At 36.1% G+C, this 19431-nt stretch overlaps 1 protein-coding gene across 41 annotated transcripts in view; it reads left to right on the forward strand.

Annotated features, from left to right (window-relative positions):
• PAM (peptidylglycine alpha-amidating monooxygenase) overlaps positions 1–19431 on the forward strand; it is a 261122-nt gene that overhangs the window by 137480 nt on the left and 104211 nt on the right. For all 41 annotated transcript variants that reach the window (XM_074328644.2, XM_074328647.2, XM_074328650.2 and 38 more), the window contains one exon: positions 7662–7719. In XM_074328644.2, the coding sequence (XP_074184745.1) occupies positions 7662–7719 (58 nt within the window). The remainder of the gene's footprint in view (positions 1–7661; positions 7720–19431) is intronic.

Consider the following 19431-nt stretch of genomic DNA (forward strand, 5'->3'; position numbering starts at 1 on the left):
AAAGTCCTGCATTGTGTCCAATCCAGATTAAAATATGTTCCCTCTGTCTGTATGTACTGGCTTTTGTCTTCTCAGTCATACTAAGTTCTCTCCAATCACGGGGCCTTTGAAAATACTATTTCATATGTCTAAAACGTTGCTAACCTCCTTCACCAAGATCATTTCTTTTGAATTACTGGCTCTTGTAGCAACCTGTATTTTCCCCCATATATCATTTAGAACAGCAAACATTTTAGACGTATTTGTATGATAGTCTCTTATACTAATAGACTAAGATCTATGAAGACAGAGATCATTTATATTTTTGCTCAGTTGTATGAGTTTAACACAGTTCCTGGGAGTTGTTCAACATAGACGTTTGTTGAATGAATGAATGGATGGATGGAAGAATGGATTTCTACACAGGCATTAAAAGAGATTTAAAGGTAGGCAAGTATTAATAAAATGACTATAGCAAGATATATGAGAACAAGTCTAGAAAGAACAGAAATCAAGTAGACTACTTTGTTTTCTGATGGTTCATTTTAAACTTCAAGAGACTGGAAATGCAACTTAAGTAGTAAAGTAGTTGACAGACCCGTTCAAGTCTAGAGGTTCTCTTTTGCGATGCTGTATTGTCCCAGAATCAACTGTAAGCCACTTAGCATAGAAACTTTGTGTTTGGCGGTAGTGATTGCGGAGCCTGTTCTGTTCTGAAGCATCTCCAAACAGATTGACAAATATAGTCAGTTTCCAGTCACCTGTGCTAAAGGAGAGGCACATAGGTGTAACTAGTTAATTCTGACACATGATTCAGAAAATTGACTGCTTCCACATTCAGGGAAACTTGATGAAAAGCTGAAACAACTGGCTTAACTTTGGGGAAGATGAATAGTATAGATACATCATCAGCAACTTCTGTTCAGAACACTACAATTTCCCCTCACAACTTCCCCCATAACCAAAAAGCCAAGGAGGCTCTCATCACTGTTACCACCACCTGTGCCTAGACAATTAATTATAGACCATTGTTAGTATGTTCCTTTTTGTTTGCTCTTAAGTGAAAGTGTGTGAAAAAGCTCTGAGACAGATGTTCCCTCACCAAAATACTTTTTTCTGTATCATTTGCCAGTACAGATTTGTAATTCCCAAAGAAGAGCCCTTGCCAGGAAAGTAGCTTCCATTTGAGCTACTGCATTGAAAATGTTGTGATCACCAGCCACAATGATTATAGTTTAAAAATGCAAATGGGATTCTGGTATGAATCAACTGAAGGATAAAATTTATATGAAAAAAGGGATGCGGTATAAAACCCTAATTAGGCAGCATGTATAATACAGGTTTCAGTTCAGCTTTTCCTAAACTGTGAGTTTATTGCCACCAAAGGAAGAAGGTACATGCAAAATTCAACAAATATTTGTAGAGCTCCCAGGATGTGCCAAGTATATTCTAAATGGTTAGGATGCTAGCAGACATTATTACAAGGTTACATTCTAGGTTGGGGTGAATACCCAACGAGTTGTTGGGAATGGAGCTTAACTTAATGGTAAGGACAAGAGTGGAGAACTTCGGAGAATACTCTCTTATAGTCATTTACGAATGTTTTTGCATTCCTTTTATTTATTTATTTTATTTTATTAAATTTATTGGGGTGACAATTGTTAGTAAAATTACATAGATTTCAGGTGTACAATTCGTATTACATCATCTATAAATCCCATTGTGTGTTCATCACCCAGTAACATAAAATCTTCACTGTGACTATTTCTTCCAGAGCCTAATAAATCTAAGTGGGCACCATGTTTTTTAAAGTTATATGGCAAGAGAAAGACTTAACAGGAAAAAGGAAATTAGGATAGGCTATATACAAAATTGACAGTTTAAGGAATTATATCTGTAATTAACTGTCTTCATTTCTGATTTCAGAGAGGTAAATTTTTTAAACCTATGTTTTTTGCTCCAGAAAATCATCTATGCTTTGGTATAGTTTTCCTTTGCTCCAACTTCCTTTTATAATCAGGATGAGACTGAAAGTACAAAGACCACTGTGTCAGTATAAGCTTAATAATGTGTATATTAAAATCACTTTGGGAAACAACAATTTGATTCTATTTTCTATCTGGATCAATTCCAAGAAAATGTTGAAAAATAATTTTCCAATTGCTTTCTTCATCTCAATAGAACTCCAATTCTTGTCAGAAAGGACTGAACACTTTCTGTACTTTTCTCTTGTTGGTCTGGTAAAACTACTATAAGTTCCTGAGATTTTCACTAGTTTTTTGCAGAACGCAAGTTATTTAAATCCAAAGTGAGTACTGTGTCAAAATGTAGGGCTTCATGGATCCTTCACGATTTTTCCTGATTGGATTTAAAATGTGCATGATCTGGGTCTGTAGAAAAGTTACTACTTACTTTTCTAACAGCTCTTCTAAGGCACAAAGTCACAATTGCCACCCTGAGATAGTTCCACTGCTCTGGTTATTTAACAAGAGAAAAGTTACCAGAGAACATACTGTACAGAATATAATATTTCTATGGGTGATGTCCTATTTACAGAGAACAAACAATTTGCAGATAGCCACAGAAATAAGCAAAAGGACCATATCCAGGTCAAACCGGGTCATGTTGTCTATTTGTATACCTATTTGTGTCACCACATCGAATAAGCTCCTTAAGAAAGCTAGTCTGCAGGGATTCTTTAAACTTGAACAATAAAAGGGCAGTGAGGATGTTATCCAGCCAGGATCAAATCACAGTGCTCATCACTAGGATCTGAATGGTACCTCTGGTTTCCCAAAACAAAAATTACTGGTTTTATGTGAACAGTTTTCACACGTAATGGTATACAGATGGTTTTGCTTGTCCCATATTGATTTACATAAGTGGTTGATTTTATTAACTACTTATTCCTTAGGAACCACTGTATCTCTGTCTCACAAATGACTAAATCAAAATAAAAAGCACTTTTTTCTTATATCATGTAAGCAAGCTATTACTGTCTGCATGAGAACTTGGTTTAAAATGGGTAATAATAGACTATAATAGGAATTCTTTAGTTGCAGGCACTTTTTTTTTTTCATGTCTAGAGCACTGTCTTCTTTTGTCAGAAAAATATGCTTTTCTTGGATAGTTCCCAACAGCAGCAGTGAAAAAGCATCAGCAATATCATATCCCTCTTGATTCAGATTTGGCTGATGTGCCATAACAGATAGCACTGGGAGACATGGCTATGTAGATTCACATTCTATGTCTCCCTTTTTGTGACTCTGAGCATTATGTTAGCAGTTTGAATCTGCAGTATTTTATAGACAGTCCCCTGGCACCAAGCTCAGATACAATGTTCTTCCCACAGAGAAAAAAAAGAGGGTTCATGGTGATGATCGATGGAAAATTGTGAAAGGTTGTACTGGTAGTTTGAGTTGAATTATAGAAGCATCCTTTCTAGGACAGTGCGTTCAAATGAAGGAACTACTATAACGGGCAGTAAGGTGCTGTTTTTGTGTCTTCAGAGTGTGTTAGAGAGAAACATTGATCTGAGTTATGTTTGTTTTCAAACAGCTTTACTTTGCAGGTTCAAAATGGTGACAAAATTAAGTGGCTGTGGTTCCGGTTTGTTGTAGTTTGCCCACAAGCTTTCATGAAATGTTTCAGGTGCTACTGGAAGTTTAGGGGACTTGGACTAAAACTTCTTGTTAAATTTTATACGTGTCTTTGATTCCTTTGTATCTCCCATGAATCCAGTAAACAACTAAAATTGAATCTAAGAACTGACATTTCCTTTTCAAATATTAAAGGCATTGGAAAAATAACCTTCTAATAGCTATCTTTCCATAGCGGAAAGAGAAATGCTTTAGTGAAGTGGGTTCAAATTCCATTTCATCTGTTTCCAGAATTTATTTTTTTTTAATCACAAGCAAGTTATTTGCTCTCTTGGACTTCCGTTTTTCCATCTTTCAAAGAGTGTCTATAATACCTACCCAGAGGCATTATCATGAGAAAACTATGATGGAAAGCTTCTGGAATGAAATGGGAGGCACAATAAATGTTCTCCCTTTTACAGGTTGTCATATGCTAAATAGTGATCATAAGTTTAAATCTTTTGAACTTTTTTTTGTATTGTTGAATGACAGAAGTTGTGGGGTCATATGAGTATCTACCTAATCTCAAGGTATTGTTGAATAGTGTTCTCGGTGTTCATCTTGCAAAAAAGAAAAACACAGCTAGTTATTTACTTGTATTAGTGATGTAATTATTTTATTACTTTGAGAAATGTATCATTCTAGTTTTCTTAATATTGTTGCTTCAGGAGGCTTTTTTTTTTTAAGTGTTTCTCAATCCCAGGGTTGGTGGTAGTTAACTACGTGATTACATGTTCTTATAGTCTTGAATTCTTAAACTGACTACTGCTTGCAGCATGGAATTTAAATTTAAAGTATCCATTTGTGGTGGCGTGCTATAGAAATTAATCTGTATTGATGAAACAGTATGTTGTAATCACCTAAATGATCTTTCCCTGCACTATAATGAGCTTATAATAGTTCAGTAAAGACCATTGTCCAATCCATTCTTCAACAAGTTACACATCTTGTTGAAAATAAGTTGTTCATTTACTTATAAAGAACCTTAAATTTTATTTGAAATGCAAGATTTAGTTTCATAGTTAGAAAAACAGAGGTATAAAGATTGAAAGACTCTCCAGAATCACAATGTAACTATTAAAACTTGAAACTAATATAATATTGAATGTCAAGTCTAATCAAATTTTTTTTTAAAAAAATGAAAAAAACCTTAATGGCACATAAGTGGCAAAAAAAAGATATATAATTATCTCTAATGTTGAAAGCATAAACTTGAAGACTTTTATTTCTGACCTTGACCCTACCTACCTAGGTGGCCTTAGGTAGGTCAAAAACCTTTGTGTGAATTAGTTTCCATTTCTGCAAAAAAAGATGAAGTGTCCCTTAGGCCTACTCATAACATAACTGGGAGAAGAAAATGAATAACACAAAAAGAGTGCTTACTCATATTCAGCCAGCCTAAGGGAGACAGAACTTGGCCCTGGTCTTAAAGATTTGGCTTCTCCCAGTGAACCATGTAAATGATCCTGAAGAGCATATCTTCTTTACATAGATTTTGAGCTCTCAACTTCATTCTAGAAACCAAACTATGATACCAGAATACTACAGACCAAAATCAGTAATACCTTTTACAGTTGCAGAAGAAAGAATAAATTACCTTTAGCCATTTTCTGTTCTGTTGAACTGTGGTCTTCAGAGCTTTCACCTATAGGCTGATTATTGATTTGATGCGCATTGTATTTTTTTAATGTGCACGATATTTAGAAAAGAAATTACCTTCTTTTCTTCTAACAGAATTATTCTTTATCTTGAAAAATGGGTCATAAGTAAAATCCTAAGTCATAGCGTGATGGTGCATGGTAGACTATTGATGAGATATCTAATATAGACTTGGTTCTCCCAGAATAATTTTGCAGAATACTTATTGGTTGTTCTACAGAGGCTCTCCTTCATCTTTTCTTCCTCTTGTTTTCCTCTTCAAATTGGCTTTAATATAACAGGAAACAAACCACTGAAATCTAAACATTCTCATTATTAGAGAAGTTATAAACCAAGAAGTATAAATTGTTAGAAGAAAGGCATTCCCAAGTTATTCTGTCATTTTAAATTGCTCAGTTGATGATAAGAGCAAGAATTATAATATGTTTCTGATCAATTCTCAATATAAATTGTAGTTTCCTTTATTTTGTATATGTAACCATTATTGTGCTTAGTTTTCTCTTTTATCAAAAGAACCAACATGCTGAATTTTAGATATCTATTTATGCCTATACCTCATCTATTGCAAAAAAACAACTTGGGCTGACTTATAATAAAGTAAGTTAAAATAAAACAAAAAGCTGTTAGTCCACATGTAAAATAACTTCTGTTTGCTTTGCATTTCATTGCAACCTTTGGATTCTTTCTGGTTATAAATATATGCTTAGGTACTTTAAATTTACTTTTTTTAATATCTGCTTTTAAGTCATTATTGTTCACGTTGCTAAGGGATGCATTAGTCAGAATGCTGATGTTTAGATCCCAGCTCCTGCACTTGTTAGCATCAAAGATAAACCAGGGGGACACTAGTTAAAGTGCTAAGGACAGCTTTCTTCAGTAATAACTTTTGCAAAAGGGAAGGGGGTCCAGTGTGAACTGAACTCAATTTTGCCAAAACATAAGACAGGAGGCCTTTTAAGGGCTGAGGGTGTTGAGAAAAAGGCACTGAGGGGTGTTGGGGGGTTGGTCCATGTGACTAGCCCATCTGGGCTTGTAGATTGGCACATATCCAGAGGAAAAACAAACTTCTCTTATCTTTATGACAGGAAGCAGTGATGTAAGTTAAAGCAAGGCATCCATTGGCTGAGAATCAGAGCAGAATTACTTCCTTGAATATAAGAAGACAGTCCTGGGTGGTAGAAGACTTAGATTTCAAAGACCCATAGAAAAGATTTATAATTGGAAACTTTCTTAAGTAACTGCACTAACAAAGGGTTCAATAACTGCCTATTGCCGGGTTTTGGCTAGAAACAAACAGTAAAGTTACTTAACCTTGGTTTGCTTCAGTTTCCTCATCTGTAAAATGGGGGTAGTATTTCCTATATCATAGGAATGTGTTTTGACGATTGAAAGAGTTAACATGTGTAAAGTGCTTAGCACAGTGCTGGCACGTAATTTTCCAAATTATATTATACTTGTTTAATGTGTATTTGAACCCCCTTGTGTCTCAACACAGAAACAAAAAAAATGAGGTACAAATTCCACAATTTTTTGGCACTGACCAGTAGGTGTGCAGAAACCTAAATTATCTTTATCCGTGTTTGTGTAGTCTCTTGATTTAGGACTGTGCAGTAATATCCACGTACGAATCATTAAATGAGTTCAGTCTCTATTTATTTTCTGCATATTATCAACCATAGCACATACTTCACTGAATGTGGATTTCTGTTAAGGAAGTGGAATGCGTAGATCAACAGAAGCTCATTTTCCTTAAATTACAACTTTTATGTAATTCTTGATGTTAATATATTTGATAGCGAAAAGTGGCTATTTAGATAGGAGACCAGTAACTGCAAAAGCAAGGATAATTTAAATTAATGTTGATTTCTTCAATATACTACACAAAAATGTTAAAGTCAGGAAGAACAACTAAATATCCTACACATTATGTTTTAATACCAACTTATATTTGTTGTACTTCTCTAATTAACATTTTGGGCTGTTGTAAAGCAATTCAGGAAATTAAATCCTTAATTATGCAAATAGACAAATGGTCAAAACCAATGTCTACCATTTTAAAATCAAACGCATTAAATTGATTTACTCTTTATATAAGCATCTAAAATGTTGCCTTTTAACTGTGACATACTAGAAATATCACTCATGATAATTGGTTTTATAAACAGCATTTGAAATCATTTATGAAAAAGTCTTAGCGAAACTTTTAGAGTGCCTAAGTTCTAGACTTTAGCCCTTGCATGAACCTGGCACCCAGCATGTGGCAGGCAACTTCATCTGACTTGACCAGTTGTTCTTCTTCCGTCATCTAGCCCATTCTTTCACTAGTTATTATTTCTACTTTACTAACAGTTTAATTTGAATTTTATACCTTTTTTTCTTTAACAGTCTGATACGTACTTCTGCATGTCCATGCGTTTGCCAACAGATGAGGAAGCCTTCGTGAGTAAGTATTAATTGGATGGGGGGGTGGTAGTTGGCAGTTGAAGGGAGGGCAGCTATTTGAAATCAGTGAAAGGTTCTCTTTGATGGCTATGAGCATATTAATCTTTTACTGTCAGCTTCTAAAATGCATTTATCATGTCTAATGCAGAAGCAAACTAGAAAGAGCCACTGAGAGACAAGATTACAAACTGTACCTGGAGAGATTCATGAGTAATAGTAGTTAAGGAGTTGCATGCAGATGCTGATACCTGCCAATACTATGTAGTCCCATTTGTATAGTATTGGCTTTCTGTCTGTGGCTAGATGCTTAATTCCGCTCCACTCAACCGACTGTTTATTTACTTGCTGGTTCATGCTATAAATCGAATGCACTTAGAATCAACTTTGGGGAATGTAATATTTTACCTGTCAGACAGGTAGATGGATAGAGAGGAAGGGAGGGAAGAAGGGAGAAAGGGAGGGAGGAAAAGAGGGAAAGAGAGAAGGAAGAAGGGAGGGAAGAATGAAGAGAAGGAGGAAGGGGAGACTGAGAGAAAGAAGAGGAAAAGGGATGGAGATAAGACAGAAGGAACGTCAGTCCTGTTGCTTATATTATTGAATAAGAGGACACTTAAATGACAGGCCCTTCCCTAACTGAATCTTTGAATCAGATAGGAAAAGTGACAAAGCACCATCTGTTTTCGTCTAGGTTGTTTTCATTTAAACCTCCCTTATGACAGACTTTTAACTGTTTAGGGAAGAGGTGTGAGTGGCAAATTATTCATGGATTTGTTTTTTCCCCTGCTTCACTTTTCTGGTTTGAAATGTTGATTTTGATTTTGGAGAGAAAGTGATGGTAATGAGAGTTGTACTTTGGTCCCTTGAAACTAATCTTCAAGTGGGCTGTCAGAAACAGCTATTATGTGGATTGTACAATGTGTACAGTAGCCTTGGGGCCATCTGAGGATGAATTTTCATGAGGCGCTCCCCAAAGAATATTCATTATAAACCTGTAAAGCCAGAGCAATGTGCATTTACTTTTTTTTCACACACGTTGGTGGTAATCACAGAAAATACAGTTATAACAACTCTCTAAACAAAATATTCTCCATAGTCAATTCCTAAAAATGAAAGTCAGACCCTGGAAAGTTGAGCATTGTCTGATTGCTGTGTAATAATTGAACATTACCAAGAAAAAGGTTAGGAGGATGGTGCTCCCAGATCTTGAACTTTAACTTGAAAGACAGAAAAATAATTTAACTTTCTAATTGTAGTATTTTGAGTAACACCAAATGTGATTTAGAATATAAATTCATCATTAAAATGTCAACAGTAAAGATCTCCGTAATTTCATATCCACATGTTTGGCAGCCTAGGAGACACTATCTACCCAAAAAAGGAATTTTACATGAAGGTTTTTCTTTACCAATTTTATGTTTTCTTTGTCCAAGTTCAGAGACAGTCATGATTCCACCTATTTCACACTTGCTTTAAAGAGAAGGCCAGTCTACAAATCTGTATTAATATGGTGGTCATGTTTCACAGCAGTATTACAGATTTCACATTAGTAGGTTACTGGTTTGTTTCTGGAAGTTGGTGGTAGTGTATGATTTCAGAGCTGGTGACGATAAAGACTATAAATATATATCCTGGAATGTGTTACTGCTTTCCTAATATAAATGTGTTTACTTTCACATAATTTAAAATTGAAACGTACAAGTGAATCTATTCAGTCAAGAAAAATATTCACAGGAGACATATAAAGGGCTATATTAGAACCAGGGTACTAAACATTTCTGCATTTTCTTAGGCAAGTCTCTTCTAAGATTAAACTGTTCCCAGTTCTAAGGTCCTTAAAGGATCATATAAGGTTAATAACTAATTTCAGTATTCTCTTTATTGCTGGGAGGATTGCATGAATACTAAAGATTTTCTCACCTATTCAGAACAGGCTTGTTTCATCCTCAGTGTGAGTTCTTTAATGTACTTACCTCCAAGCAATCTGTGGTTACCATTATTTGCATAACCCAACAACCACAGAAATTTAGGTGTAGGCAAATTAGAACTAGAAAATTGAAAACCGAAGAGAAGTACCAAAATCATTTATATGAAGGATTAAATAAGGGAAATTTTGTATATATTATCTCATTAATTATTAGGACAACCCTGAAGGTAGTCCTATTTTATAGTTAGTGAAACAGGGACAGGAACATCAGTGTCTTTGATTTAGGACAATAATTTGTATGGAATCCATGTTCATATATCATCCCACCACCAGCCACTTTACCAAGGGCCTGCCAGATGCTAAACTACTGAAAGCTAAGCATATTTAAGCTATTTTACTGAAGAGGAAACAGATCATCAGAGAGGTTAAGGAACATGCCCAAGCTTTTTGCTAGCTACGTGGTACCTACGTGTTTTACTTGTATATCGTTTAAATCATAACAGATTTGAGTGTAGGGATAGTGGTACAGGGGAGAAATGAAAGAAGCGATCAAGTGGATAGATGGAGCTGAAATACAGCAATAGCACATCTCTGTCTTCCTCACATCAAATACAATTATTCTTTCATTCCTTTACCTTCACTCCCTACTGGGAACACTCTGGTCAATTTTGCCAAAAAGCAATACACCTCAAACTATCTTACAAAATAAAACCCACTACGCATGAAAATTTAAAGATTTGCAGAAGGAAAAGGACTTGGATATATAGGTTGTATGTTGGGAGGTTGATCATACATAGCTTTTCCGGACTCCCACAGTGAAAGGTTTGTGAGTGGTAACCAAGGCTTTTCCATGAATGAAGCTTTAGCCTTTCTGTGGGTTGTCCCAGATTCTAGGTCTCAGGATGCCTTATCGATTAGACATGGTTGGAAATGAAGAGTTGTAAAGACCAATAATACTTTGTTTCTTCTTCTTTGTTTTTTTAAATTAAAGTTTATTGTGGTGACAATTGTTTATTCTTTTCTTAAGGCACTTTTATCATTTTATACATTCTGCTTTTATTATCTGTACCTTTAAAATTTTTGGATGCCAGCAGGATATGTGCCACAGAATATGGTAGGGACTCAGTAATTGCTAGCTTAATACATGAATTAGCCCCCCAAAAAAGTGTTTTGTCTGTTTGGCCATTTTCTAAAGCAACATATGAAACAGTAGCCAATTTACTTTTTTTGCCTTAAATGATACTCTTGTTGGAATATAAGGGAATAAGTTTTTTGTTTTTTGTTTTTTAAGAAAAGCCACTTGTTTATAAATTCAACAAAGTTTTAAAATTCTGCTGTGTGTCAGTTATTGGGCTAGGCAATGGGGGTGTGAAGTATGTACAAATTCAAGGAAATCACAACCTGGCAAAATTCGAGAAGAAAAGAATACAAATGTCAGAACTATGAAAAGGACTTTCTCTAAGTCAGATGGGAAAAAACAAGAACCATATGATTTCACTCGTTTGTGGGATATGAAACAGAAAGCAACAAATGAAAAAACAAAACACAATACTCATAGGCATGGACAACAGTGTGGTAGCTACCAAAGGGGAAGGAGGGTGAAGGGAGGTAAAAGGGGGTCAAATATACGGTGATGGAACATAGATGACTTTGGGTGGTTAACACACAATGCAATATACAGATGATATATACTAGGATTATACTTGAAACTTACATAATCTTATTAACCAATGTCACCCCAATAAATTTTTTAAAATTTTAAATGCACATGAAAAAAGAAAAGGATTTTATCCTTTTGCTTCTCAAATTTCTGGAAAAAAAAATCAAAGAAGGAGCAGAATAATTTGGATTGCTTATTAGGATTAAAACAAGCTCCTTGATGGTTTTAAAAGCCAAAATTGCGTTTGAATAATTCATAATTTTGGCTTTATGCTTGTGTGACTAATTAGGTAATGCAGATAAACATACTTCTTAATTTTGAGAAGACACCACAATTGTCAGGGAATTTATATGTGCATATGCCTGGCATATTTACATATGAGCATACGCAACACGTTTGATCTGTTTATTTGTCTGCAGTGGATTGTTAAATGTGAATTAAAGTAGGAGGTTGGGGAAATACTATTATGGAGATAAGTATAATTTTCATATTTTGAACAAAATCACAGCTTTCCCTAGAGCACTGCTTTTGTTTATTGTTTTAATAAGAAATCACAGAATTGGAATGGGTGAAAGTATGATAAAATCTGCATTTGACCATTGAACTGTGATGCTGTCTGAGAGGTGTTTTACAGACACTCAGAGGAATTGGCTCTGACAGGAGCCCATTCAGCCAAGAAATTTGACTGTCATCTTCCTCCACTTGCTTTCCCTCACATGGATGACCAGTAAATAAATGTGTCTTTCCCTTAGTGAGTGATGGCAGGTCCCTATCTATCAAATTGCACTATACAAATGAGATAGAAGCCATCGAATATAAAAATAGACAAAATTAATCTAATGATTCATTGCTTTTTGTTTTCTTGGATGTGGAATACTTTCCACTGCAGAATTGTGCAGTGAGACTTGAATATTTCGAATGTGACCTTTCTTAAACAAAACTCACATTAAGGCAATGTTGGCATACTTCAAAAACTGCAGGAAACCCTAATCTTGATCATGTTTATGGGTTACTACATAGTGTGACTATAAAGATCAAGGTCTGGCTGGGTTACATGGCTCATATATCTACATTTTATGGCTTTACAGCAGTAAATAGAAATGTGTGTGTGTGTGTGTGTGTGTGTGTGTGTGCGCACATATGTGTAAGTCCCCATCCCCATGCAATCACTCTGTTACCTTTCTGCTTCCAATTAGTTGACTGCCTATCCTTTCCCTTCTGTCTCACCTAGGATTTTCTCCAACATGAATAGTGTAGTCTCTGCCTCCCACATGACCTTTGGGTACCTTCCAGCAGGCCCGCTAGGACGTTGTCCTGGTTTCTTAGTGAAAGCTACTTGGAGAGACCTGAGACAACACCAATAAGATAAACTATACTGGAAGTCTTGGATGAGTGGATGGAACCTAATTTGCTTGGCCATAATCATGAAGGAGAAGCAGCTGCTGTGTACGCTGTCTCAGAGTATTTCTTGCATGTCCTCTATGTGTTGGTCACCCAAATACCCATGTTTCCAACATGACCCCCAACAAACCTTAGGGTTTTCTCAGGTAATAAAAAAGGGAGGAGACGAGTAGGAACCATTTTATTATACTTTATAAAGCTGAGACTTAGGGATGTCTTTAATTAGATACATTTAGCGATTATAAAAAAAGTAACTGATGGATGTTAACTAGACTTATTGTAGTGATCATTTTACAATATATATGAATATTGAATCATTATGTTGTACACCTGAAACTACTATAATGTTATATGTCAATTATATATGTCAATTATATCTCCATAAATAAGTATGTATACAAAAAGTAACTGACCTGTTGGCATAGTTTTGATGTAGCAGTGTCAAAATGCCACCATTACCCCATCCCTGAGTAAAATGGCCAATTCAGAAAGCCCAGATCTGAATCAGAATTGATGTGTAAATGTCCTTCAGTGGTGAGGGGTTCGTGGCATTTGGGCAGTCATTCTGAAGTAGCCATTTCAGTTATTTGAGTAGGGACGACTTCGGTGGCCAAGTCTGTGAAGATAAGTATGAATTTTTCTGGTCAGAGAAAATTTCATGAGAGAGAGGCAAGATTTGGTCAGAATCTGGAAAGATGGTCTATTATGGTCTGCAGAGAGGAGGGGAATATTCCAGTGTACATCAGTATGAACAATGAAGGAGAACACAGTGCAAGCGAGAGTCTCACTGCTTGCTGGCTGCATGGCCGTGGACAAGTTACTCGGCCTCTCTTTCCTGAGGCTCATCTGTGTGATGGAAAAAGGACCAGGCTCACAGGGACGTGGTGAGAAGAGAATAATCCTGGCACAGGATAAGCCCTCATAAATGTTAGTGGTTCTGGCTATTGCGTGAGGAGGGCTGCCTAGTCAGAGTGCAGAGTGGAAGCTGGGGTTTGTCACGATGGAGATGCGGTAGGCTAGGAGACTGGTGCAATATTATGCAGGACCTGAAAAGGCAAGAAGGAGGATATGGATTCGTTCTGGAGGAAACCAACAAGGGACTATTACAGGAGTGGCATTACAAAATACATGGCCCTACGAAACTTATGCTGTTTTATCTTGCAAAGCCTGGCTGGCAGAGTGTATTTATAGATTATTTAGTTGGTTCTGGCATATACCAAAAAGCTCAGTTTTAAAAGGTATATATCATCTAGTTTAATTCTTTTTTGTGCTGAAATTCCTTTATTTAGAGGTTATGATTATTTCATTTTTAATTTGTGTTCAATTTATAGGCTTGCTCAGGTGTCTTATTTCTTGGTTAATGTGGCAACGGCAGCTGCGAGACCTTGTAAACCACTATAAGGATCCTTTTTGGATTGTACATCATTGTCTGTGCTAGTGAGAGTTAACGGCAATTTCTCTATTGAACGCCTGATTAAAAATGTTCAAGCAGGAGGTCTTTATTTTAGTGTAGAATTGCTTTATGGTTGTGCGGGAACCTGGCAGAAGATGACATAATATGCTGTTGCTGTGGGTGTTTAAAACACGCTGCCAAATGGACTATACGGCTGTGAGCTTTACATTTTTCTGAACCTTTTGGCTCAACTACAAGATTATGAACATTAAGGTTGATCATATCCTACACTTAAATTATAATTTAGAGCACTATCTTTAGTTCCTATGAATGGTTTTTGAAGTATAATCCTTATGTTCCGGAAATAAGGAAATGTTTATGGGGGTGATATCAAGGTTTGGGGCCCTGTATGTTTTTTTTAATTATGACAACTCTTGTACATTATTGTTTCTTGAACCTAATACCTCTTTATTCTCTCAATGTTTAACATGGCCTGAAAGCTCTAGCAATATTAGAATACTGACTCTGTCATAGACATGAACATAATCACCAGCGGCTGCACATACACCTGCTTCAGACCTCAGCCCTAACACAATTTTAGGTGATGTAGCTAAAACTGCATGAGGTAATGCAGAGGTCCAGTAATCTCTTTTAATAAGACAATGCTAAAGGCTCAACTAATTTTTACCTTCAGAAAACTCCTTTTATACACTTATTCGAAAAGAAACCTTGTTTTTACTATTGGCCCTGTACCTTTAAAAGAGCCATGTAGTGCAAGTTAACTAAGATGGGGTTACTGAACTCTAAGTATGCTCATATCACACAATACATTCAGCCACTAAAAATGATGACTGTAGTCAGAGTCATCTGTGACTAACCAAGGCAACTTTTTAAAGATACACTTGCCTTGAATGACCTCTGGAGATTTAAATGAGATGTTGATAAGGGAAGAGGCAGGACTGGTCCAGGACTGACGTTGGTTACCCGTATTTTGACCAAGTACCATAGGCAATATTAATAATGCACAGAATCAAGTGAAACGTACAATTGACAAAAGTTGTTTAGTAACATGTAAAAATATCCACAGTGAACAAAATAAACTGTTTATTGTGCATAATGTGATTCCACTGGGAGGAAAAAAGAAAGTTATCATTAATTATCTCTAATAATATATACAGACAACAATTCTGGAGATCCACACTTGCATTTGTAAATCAGTTCTTTTTTTATTCAATAGGTTACTTATCTGTAGTTTTTCTCTACTGTAGTCTATAGTGTTTCTCTACTGCATATTTTTAGCCAAAAAGGTGTTCCTCCCATTTCCAGTAGTAATTTAGGGTTGGTTAAATGTACATGGTTATCTCCCTAATCATTAGTTCCTTTACTTGGCTGTGTGAGTTCTTTAAAGTCTTTCTACATCCTGGGTCTGGCAGATACATCAAAATTTGACATGCCGACCTGGATATCCGCTTGGAAAGGAAATATAGAGAAAAAGCCAAATGCTAAATGAAATTCTCTCCTAGGTCACAATCGTAGTGTATTTTTATGGCCCTGATAGTAGTCTGATGTTAGTTAAAAGAGGCCATAAATCCCCAACAACCTCATGCAGTTAGAACAAATTTTGCTTAGAACTCCAGAAAGTAGGCCTAGTTATCTTTTTCTCAATATGTTGCCCATACACATGCTTTCAGGTCTTTCATTTCAGGTGCCATTACCTTTGAGAAACCCTTCAAGCTATGCACTTTCAGTGCCATCATATTTCCTTTAATTAATATGCATGAGTCACTGTTTCTGGAGTCTCAGTCCTTCGGAAGTATTTGGGTCGCAGGACTTACTTGCCTACAAATTTTTCCCTGATCTTACACATCAGGCAATCTGAACTCAATGTTAACATCCATTGAGACTGAAGTACCATTTCCACTTAAGCAGCTGTCATCTTGTTATTGAGTTAGAAGAGGCGGTGGCACTTTTAATCTAATCAGTTATAACATTCCCTTGCATGCTCACAAGGCTGTGTTTTTGCCTGTTTGTCACCATCCCAAGGCCGCCTGTGTTTATTCCGCCTGTCAGAATCACACACTTAAATGCAGTTGTTTTTATTATTATCCTCTAGCTGTCTTCTCCTTAGATCCTTTATTTCTTTGGTATATGGTGGGAGAAATAGAACAAAGGGAGGATTTCTTTTAAGATGTGATTTTAAAATACTTTCCCATATTCTGTTTTGTGTAGTGTTGAAATCTCCAACCTACTCATATGTACCTACTCAGTGGACCTCATTATTATTTACTGAGTGGTGGGGTCTTGTTTTGCACAGCCAGGCATAATAAGTGGGAATGCAGCAAACCCAGGAAATGAACCCACCACCCAGCCTTTTCCCAACTGACCCCTCCCCACCGCTGGTAGCAAACACTTCAATGAAATTGTCCAAGTCCTACTTTATTTTATGGCAATTACGGTTTGTTTTAGATTTACATTTTGATAGGATATTCTTTTTTGCTGGAGATATTTTTCATTTCAAGTTGCAATGAATTGTACTTTGAGCAGTAATAATGTAAATACTTCAATATACTCTTTCTTTAAGATATAAAAATGTTGGTTAGTAGCTTATTTTCACTCTGTACCAATACTTAGCATTGAAATTAGATCTTGAGTTTCTGAAGGAATATATGAGTCAGTGAGAGTAAGTTTTTCTAAGAGGGAACTCTGGAGAATTTTCTTTTACTACCACTTAAAGATATTGATTTGTTTTTGTGGGGGGAGGAAGAAACTTTGCTCTACCCTCAAGGTTCTTTGGGCTGGTCTAACAATCAAATAGATTGACAAGAGAAAATAACCAAATTTAATTACATACATATAAATGGAAACTCCACATCCACAAGAGTCCAAGCCCTCCATATTAATACATGAGAGATTCAGAAACAGAAAGGGAAATTAAGGTATATAAGACATTCTGAGCTAGGAATGAGGTAATGAACCTTGGGGCTTCTCAAGGTCATTGCAGGGAGAGCACATGTTCAGTAATTATTAGTTTGCCCTGCCGTATAGATAAGTAAAAAGTCACTTCTGGTTTCAGCTCATCATGGGCCAGGCTCCTAATTTAAATTCTTCTAGATAGTTAAGGGGAGAGAGCAGAAGTTTCTCTTGAGCCCGCAGGGTTTCAGTTATCTTTAGCTCAAAATAATCCACATACCACTGAGGCACATCTTGGCAGGTGGGGTGTGCCTGGATCTGAACCCCTACATTTCTTATTATAGAAACTAAAATTAAACACATAGCTAGTATGAGTTCAGAGTGGAGCAAATAAGTGGCTCTTAAAATAATATGTCGGAAGGAGAAAAAAAGTCAGAAAATGGCTAGAGAAGTTATACTCTGAATAATTTTTGCCCTTTACAAAAGACAATTAGAAGATCCTCTTGCATACGCAGGGACCCAGGCAATGCATTTAGCTTTCCTTTCACGTGAAAAGCCACAAAGGTTGTATGTTGTTGTCTTCAAGATTTATTCCTCTCTTAACAGGTCTCCTCTCTGTCCTTACCTGAGTCTTTTGCTTATTAAGATTTTATTTTGTAAATTTAATGATAGCCCACTTTTTCTAAAATGTTGTTTGCCTTGTTTTATAGCAGTACACACAGTGCGTTAATACAAAAAAGACACTGTTGGGGTCCCCTGCACAGACCTTGATGGCTCAAGGCTTGATCTAAAACTTGTCCTGAGCCTTTTCTGTGGTTCTTACTTTCACTTTCCGTGCTTTTGTCCACCCTTTTGCCTCTACGGTTCAATTTTTGAATGATTCCCAAATATGTAATTTTCTGACCTCTTTCTTGAACAAGAATCACGTAATTCCAATATTATACTGGGTATTTCCACCTGAATTTTTAGTTAACACCTCAGACTCACGTTCTTTTGCATCCAACAGATTTTTTTTTAAGTTAAATTTATTAAGGTGACATTGGTTAATAACATATATAATTTCTGGGTGTACAGCATTGTAATTTGATACCTGTGTACTCTATTGCATATTCCCCACTCGAAGTCTAGTCTCCTTCTGTTACCGCTGTTTGACCCTCTTTACCCCCTTTGACTGATCTCTACCCGCTTCCCCTCTGGTAACCACCATTCTATTGTCTGTATCTATGAGTTTGTTTTGGTAGTTTGCTACTTTTTGTTTTATATTCCATATGTAAGTGAAATCATGCAGTTTTTGTTCTTTTCTATCTGACTTATCTCACTTAGTATAATGCTTTCAAGCTCTATGGATATTGTCACAATGGCAATATTTCATCATTTTTATGGCTGAGTAGTATCATTGTATGTGGTGTGTGTGTGTGTGTGTGTGTGTGTGTGTGTGTGTACCACATCTTTGTCCAGTCATCTGTCAATGGATGCTTAGGTTGTTTCCATGTCTTGGCTATTGTAAATAATGCTGCAGCTCACATAGGGATACATATATCTTTCTTGATAAAATGCACTTGGCCATGTTGGTTCAATACAAGTATTCCCAGAATGATTCAATTTTAGGAAATCTACTAATATAATTCACCATTAATAGAATCTACAAGAGATGGGAACCATATAATCATCTACATATGAGGTTTTGCAAAAGCAGCGGAGGCAGCCTCTTATTTGACAAACCCCTCATGGATTGGCAGAGAGATACGAATATTAAAAAAAAAAAAAAAAAGATGGAGAGATGGGTACAGTGAGACCAAAATGTTATAGATGTCCACAGAGTGATATAAGCCACTTGACAAAAATGAATATGAGATAACAAATTGTATCGCATACCAAACTAAATTTTAAATGAATAAAAGAAATAAAGGCCAGATACTCCCATCTGAGGGCTTTTTCGGTTTTCCAACTGCCATGACTGATCCCCTGAGAGGATTCTGGAAGGGAGGAAGGAAATCCTGCACTCAACTTGAGAGTGAGTCTACGGAGACAGAATCCTTCTTCTTCTTTCTCTTTCTCTTGCTAACAACTAAAGCTTGGTAACAATATTATTTTCTATGACTTGTGAACTGTTGTAACTTCCAATTGATTTTTTCCTTCCAAGTAGCTTCTTCAATCTCCTAGGCTTACCGTGTTCTTTTCTAATAGAATACAAAGCCCCAGGTTACATCAAGTCCATTTTCTATCCATTCTCTGTTAGTTTTTTAAATAGTGGTATGAAAATCTCAAGATGTGAGTTTTAGGCTCTAAATTCTTATTTTTCAGTGCAGTAAGTGAAAGGCTTTATATTTTCCCTGAAAGTTGAGACAAGATATCTCATAGTAGGTGCCCTGTGTTTTGTGATCACCACACTTTGCAGGTCATGGTGCTGTAGTTTGATGTAGAA

Source organism: Rhinolophus sinicus, chromosome 3, assembly GCF_057876585.1.
Source record: "Rhinolophus sinicus isolate RSI-liver-muscle chromosome 3, RSI-T2T, whole genome shotgun sequence".
NCBI classification, from domain to species: Eukaryota; Metazoa; Chordata; class Mammalia; order Chiroptera; family Rhinolophidae; genus Rhinolophus; species Rhinolophus sinicus.